Source organism: Papilio polytes, unplaced genomic scaffold, assembly GCF_000836215.1.
Source record: "Papilio polytes unplaced genomic scaffold, Ppol_1.0 DF823824.1, whole genome shotgun sequence".
Lineage (NCBI taxonomy): Eukaryota > Metazoa > Arthropoda > Insecta > Lepidoptera > Papilionidae > Papilio > Papilio polytes.
Genome location: NW_013525380.1, coordinates 134,051 through 140,383, shown reverse-complemented (window position 1 = coordinate 140,383; position 6,333 = coordinate 134,051). Strand labels below are relative to the sequence as shown.

General features: G+C 31.7%; 1 protein-coding gene across 1 annotated transcript; it reads left to right on the top strand.

Moving 5' to 3' along the window:
- The first annotated feature begins 757 nt into the window (after window positions 1-757).
- Window positions 758-3,093, top strand: LOC106103296. Its single transcript, XM_013283025.1, has 4 exons — window positions 758-897; window positions 1,534-1,644; window positions 2,196-2,296; window positions 2,887-3,093. The coding sequence occupies exons 1-4, from the start codon at window positions 829-831 to the stop codon at window positions 2,966-2,968; spliced, it is 363 nt and encodes a 120-aa protein (XP_013138479.1). The 5' UTR covers window positions 758-828; the 3' UTR covers window positions 2,969-3,093.
- The last annotated feature ends 3,240 nt before the right edge of the window (window positions 3,094-6,333 follow it).

Here is a 6,333-nt window from a genome sequence, read left to right as displayed (position 1 = left end):
AGGTTGTAATTGGTGAGTGTATAGGATGAGATGGTGAGCATGTGTTGATAGTGACTTTATCTATATTCTATACTTACTATACTATTATAATAAAGCGTAAACACACTTTATTGCCTAACATATTAGCAATTACAGCATATTTTTGAATACCTCTTTTTTTAATAATAAGCCATACACTTACGTCACGCTTTAGGCTAGATATTTTCACGCTATTAAACTTAGGGGGTAAATATTTTTGATAAAAACCCTAATATGGGAGACCATAAGTTGCTGCCAACAATCAAGGAAGAAAGATTGCCATGGTTTGTCATAATGTCATGTCATTTTGACATTTGCAATTGATGATTTGACACATATAAACAACAAAATAAAATTTTCATAATTTTATGCGAATGAAGTCGCACGGGAACAGCTAGTAAGTTATAGATAGTAAGTATATAAGTTGCAGTTGAGTGTATCGCTGTATATGGTAAGTGTACGAGTTGTATTTAGATGGTGAATGTATGGGTTGTAGTTGAGTGTACAGGTTGTATGTGGTGAGTGTGCAGGTTGTGAGTGTGCGGATTTTAGATGGTGAGTGTAGTTTGTGAAAGTGTTTTTCTTTACAATAAGTAAAAAAAAGCCCAGCATATGTGTTCTTCCAGACTATCCTCTACGTCTATGACAAATTTTAACGAGATCAGTTTTCAAATAACTTAGTAACAAACATCCATCCATCCTAACTTTAATATTTATAATATAAAAAAGATTTATATTTAACATTTATATTCGTAACAGGAATGGACTCTATCCATCGCTCGTTCGGGTCTGATTAAGTTACCGGAGAAGATGGCCGATTACCCAAAAGTGGTTCAACAACACAAAGAGAAACAACGTGAAATTAGACGACAACTTGAGGTTAGTTTAACTAAATTCACTTTTTTCCACGTATTTTATGTACTCCTGGTACTTTTGTGGATACCTTTTGTGTTTAATATTTTTAAAAATCTCGTTTATGTAGTTTTTTTAGAGTGTTTGTTGATTTGTTTGTTAATTATACAACAAGCCACTCCTGAGTGTGATAAAAGGTTATTTTTAAAGTCACATTTGACACTTCATTAAAATTCTACAACGTAAATTAAAAAGTTATAGTTAGAACTGTACTTTTTTTTTTCAAATTATACAATAATATTAATTGAAAGTCGACAGTAAAGACTTTTAAACGCTAAGTATTTTAAAAAAGCCGAATCAAAAATATCGATTTTTCTTATCTTGATTCGATTCTTATACGTTTGGAGTGCATATCGATTCTATCACTGAAGTAAAAAATTCAGGCATCAAATGTGATCTATAAAAATACTTTACTTATAACTGTAAGTTAGTTGGTATTTATAAGAAATATAACCAAGTCTGCTTGGTTATATTTCTTATAAATACCAACAATATACATAAGTGCGTTCTTTTCAGTCATTATTTATTTCAATACGATTTATTATTTATACCTTAAAGATGTGTTTAGTTGGGTTGGTAATTAAATTCCTCGTATACGTTTAGGAGCGTCTGGCGTCTCTACAACTGGAGGCTCGCAATCTTCTGCTACTGTACCGGCCGTGGCGCTGCGTTGAGGCGGACTTTGCGGAGTTCCCAACCACGGAACTCGCAGCGGTAAGTTACAACCATATTGCTCAAAACCAGAATGCTCAATATTGAGATACTTTGAAAATTATGAGACTGTAAGGAACTCAAAATAGGATATATTCTGAAGTCTTAGTAATGTGAGAACTAGTCCTAGCCCTGTTTAGTCCATGTTGAGATCTTGTACCATCGACTCTTAGTGTCTTGGATTTTTTCGTGTGGTGTTAATTTATGTTACGTTCTCTTGACTCTAAAACCGTAAATAAGAAATACGAAACTGTCTATAACCCATTTGACTTGATAGCTGAGGTGCCACTAATAGGAAAAAGTTAGACTCCTCAAGTAGTAAAAAGTAAGGCTCCTTAAGTAGTAAAAAGTAAGGCTCCTTAAGTAGTAAAAAGTAAGGCTCCTTAAGTAGTAAAAAGTGAGGCTCCTCAAGTAGTAAAAAGTAAGGCTCCTTAAGTAGTAAAAAGTGAGGCTCCTCAAGTAGGAAAAAGTGAGGCGCCTTAAATAGGAAGAGTAGTTCAAAATGCAACTAGATTTCTATACATATTTACTTGTTTTATTATTTTATCGCACAGGCTATGAATCCAAAAACGGTAGATGTTGGTACTCTCAAGTTCCCAGCTTCAGATAACTTCACAGCCGACACCGTGTATGTGACGCCGACACAGCTCGCTGAGTTAGTATGACATTTTATTTATTTACTAGCTGTTGCTCGCGACTTTGTACGTGAAATATAGCCTATGTCACTCAGTGATAACGTAGCTTTGTAATGGTGAAAGAATTTTTTAAATTGACCCAGTAGTTTTTGAGTTATTTCAATACATAGAGAAGTATTAATTTCCTCTTTATAATATTAGTATATGTACATCTATTTCTGTGATTCCCAACGTAATTAATATATTCCCATAAGAATTTAAATATATACTAATATTATAAAGAGGAAAGATTTGTATTTTTGTATGTATTGAAATAACTAAAAAACTACTGGGCAAATTTTAATAATTCTTTAACCGATAGAAGGTCATCAGTGAGTAATATAGGCTATTTGTTGAAAACATTTTTCCGACGAATTAAAAAAAAATAATTCACGCGGTCGAAGTCGCAAGCAACAGTTAGTTTTTTTGTTTCACTAAAAAACCGAGTTCGAATCTCACACGCTATAAGTTTTTTTCTTTTCTATTTTTTTTGTCGTTGAGTTTAATTAAGTAACTAGTTTAGTTTTTTTAATTATTAAATTTATTAAGTTTTTTTTGTTTTTTTTTTCAGGTTACGTGAATTGGTGACAGAATTACAATCAGAAGATGTTAAAATTGAATTAAACATGAAGTTAGAAGGATGTGCTGCTTAGTGTACTTTGAATATATTAAAAACTAACTGTGGCTCGCGACTTTGATCGCGTTAGATTAAAAAATATAGCCTATGTTATTCACTGATAAATTACCTTTCTAATGATGTAAGAATTTTTAAAATTGTCCCAGTAGTTTTTGAGTTTTTTCAATACATATAAAAATAAAAATCTTTTCTAACATATTAGTATAGATATGAAATTGAACTCTATTGTTATTGTTTTAAAGTCGAGTTTTTAAAGCTGTAAATTTTTTTTAATTCTATTATCTAAGTTTGTTTTATTTAATTTCTTTTTTTTTATAATATAAGATGGCAAACTCGCAAGCGGCTACCTGAATTCGCTAAAATGGTGAAGCGACCGCTGCACATAAACATCTGCAATTGCAGCGCTGCCTACCCTTCATTGACGGAGGAGACCCACAAAAAGACATTTCCCCTTCCTATGCGTCTCCACAGTCAAATACACTTTTCGTTCCCATCCTTTCCTCTTAAAAGGGTGAAAAGGGGAAAGAGACTTTAAAAAAGCCACCTATTTTTCATACTTTGTAATAAAATTTATCCTTTTGTATTACGTCATGTTTCTTTAATAGTTTATTTAAACTATTAAAGAAAATTAAAGTCACTAAGGAAGTTCCTTAAGCTTATTATAACAGTGGTAGTGTCCGCTTTAACATGTTAGCACTTCAGGCACGCCCCCAGTAATACCACGACCACACAGAAGACAGCCGTCAAATGGAAGTAATTCCGTGTTTCGTCTGATGAGTGTGGTGCCGGAGGCCCAATTTAAGTCCCTTTCTCTTTACCACCCTTTTCTTAAAAGAGGATGGGAAGGGGAAGTGGATTTGACTGTGGAGACGCATAAGAAGGGGAAATGTCCTCTTTATGTGCGTCTCCGTCAATGAAGGGTAGGCAGCGCTGCAATTGCGGATGTCTATGTGCAGCGGTCTTTACATTTCGTTGGATTCAGGCCGCTTGCGAGTTTGCCAACTTATAAAAAAACCAGAACAACTCTTCAGTTTGTCAGTTAAAATATCTACGCATATATTTTTAACTGAAAAGTTCAGTTAAAATGTATGTAGTGGAGGTATTGATTAACGATTCTGAGTGCGTTTTTTCTTAAATTTATAGTTATGAGTAATTTAAAATCGAATAAAAAATATAAAATGCTCCCCTCTACACTAGAAAAATATTAAAATAGTGTAGAGAAGGTGATGCGTTATTAAATTTTACATTTTTTTTTATTACGGGGTGAGGGGGGGGGTAAATATATTAATAAAAAAAAATATCTGATATTTTTTGCTATCCAATCTGTTTGAATTTTTTTACTTGTGACAATTGATGGCTCACACGTAAACTTACGTATGTCTAAAATTTTTTTTTTAAAGACTAAACTTTCGTGCATGAATATACGATAGAGTCTATAATAAATGAAATGGCATTTAATTCAATTCTAACCAAATTAACTCAAACTAGTTTAAACTAAATAATCTTGACGAGAATTAACCAGTATTTATAAAGGTAATTTATAAAAATCAAGATAAAATTTCACAATTGCGACTTACGGTAGTCTACGTGGGAGCCATCAAAGGAAAAAGGTTTTTTTTATAAAATATGTTGCAAATTGTGAAATATTTGCAATATCATGGCAACATAAATTATTAAATCTATACTATAGGTGAATAATAATAATTAAAAAATATATAAAAGACAAGATGTAAGGCTTTATTACTTAATATATTATAAAAGTTCTTAGATATCTTAGTTACGTATAAGCAGTTTCCATATACTATTAAAAATGGTAAATTAAATTAAAAAAATAGAATAGTGTACTAGTTTTTCTTAAATGCATCCCAATTCAATAAGTATTAAAATGCAATCCTCAAAAGCCTTAAAATCTGTAACTTGTAAGTTAATAAGAATAATTAAGTAAGGTTGAATAAAAAAAGCTTCATGATAACTCATTTGTTAGTAACAAAATAATGCGTCATACAAAATGCTTATTTGCTAAGCCATATATCTTATTTAAAAATTAATTATTTCACCATATGTATATTGCCCTAATAAATATTGTAAATACAAAATGTTGTTTTATTAACTTTAGCACGCGACTCCGTCCGTGATATTAAAAAAAATAATAGAAAATATCCAGTGAAAGAATATTAAAATCGTCCCAGTAGTTTTTGAGTTATTTCAATACATACAAAAATACATCTTTCCTCTTTTTAATATTAGTATAGACTAACTCTCGCCCGCGGCACCGTCTTGGAAATAAAAAAGTGGTAGAATATGCATTTTTCCAGACTTCATCTATGACAACCGACATGATATTTGTAGGTCTATGTGCGAGTAAATATGGTAGATTTTTTTATTTCTCCGTTAACGAAGTCAAAAAAGATAAATGCTTAAAATCAAAACACTTGAATAATTTAATTGGAATGCCTTTATTAAACAATTTTACAATACTTTTGAAAATGAAAACAAAAAACTGTTCATATCTCTGCCATATTAGATTTCGTTTATAACATAGTTGTTGAGAAGTTAACATCAAACGCGTCACTAGGGGCACCATGATATTACGTTTTATCGGATATTCCATATTTAACTTAATTTTAACACAATTAATATCGTCCAAAAAATAAAATTCTGTTTTTTTACATACTTTTAACAATACAAGTTCTAATATAATATTTGTTTTTAATTCACTGGTTTTGCTTTTAAGTGGCTTAAGATCCAAGAAAAGCGATGCTTGATACAAATATCATGGCTCAAAAACCTATGCCACTTGTTCGGAAAGAGTACCAGTTTGCTTTTCAGAGCCTGGGTTTGTAGACTGAAAGTTGCATCAAGGATCAATCTTTTTAAAAAAGGCATCTTGAAAAGTAGCTTTATTTAGAGGGTTTTCATTTTGATTTATTATAAACTAGCTCTTGCCCGCGCCGTATTAAAAAAACAAAAGCAAGTAGCCTATCTGTTCTTCTAGACTATGCTAGATCTAGAGATCAATCTCAAATTTCACCCATATCCGTTTAGCCGTTTATGGTACAAACTGTAACAACCATCCATTCATCTATCGCATTCGCATTTATATTACAGTAGGATTTCTTCCAATACAAACAACAAAACCACGGTCATCTCTAGCCTATAGGCTAAGTCTAGAAGGCCAGCCTACTATTATATACTTCGAAGTTTTTTTTATATCAATAAAGTATAGAGGGCAGCTATCCTCCTTGCGTCTATAGATAACATCCGTAAAGGAAAAATACAAACTCACATATTTTATGGTCACCCTTTCTGTGGTGGAATAATTTTCATTGGCTCGTCGCTTTGATCTCGAGCATTAATAATAAAAATATTCAATAACATCCT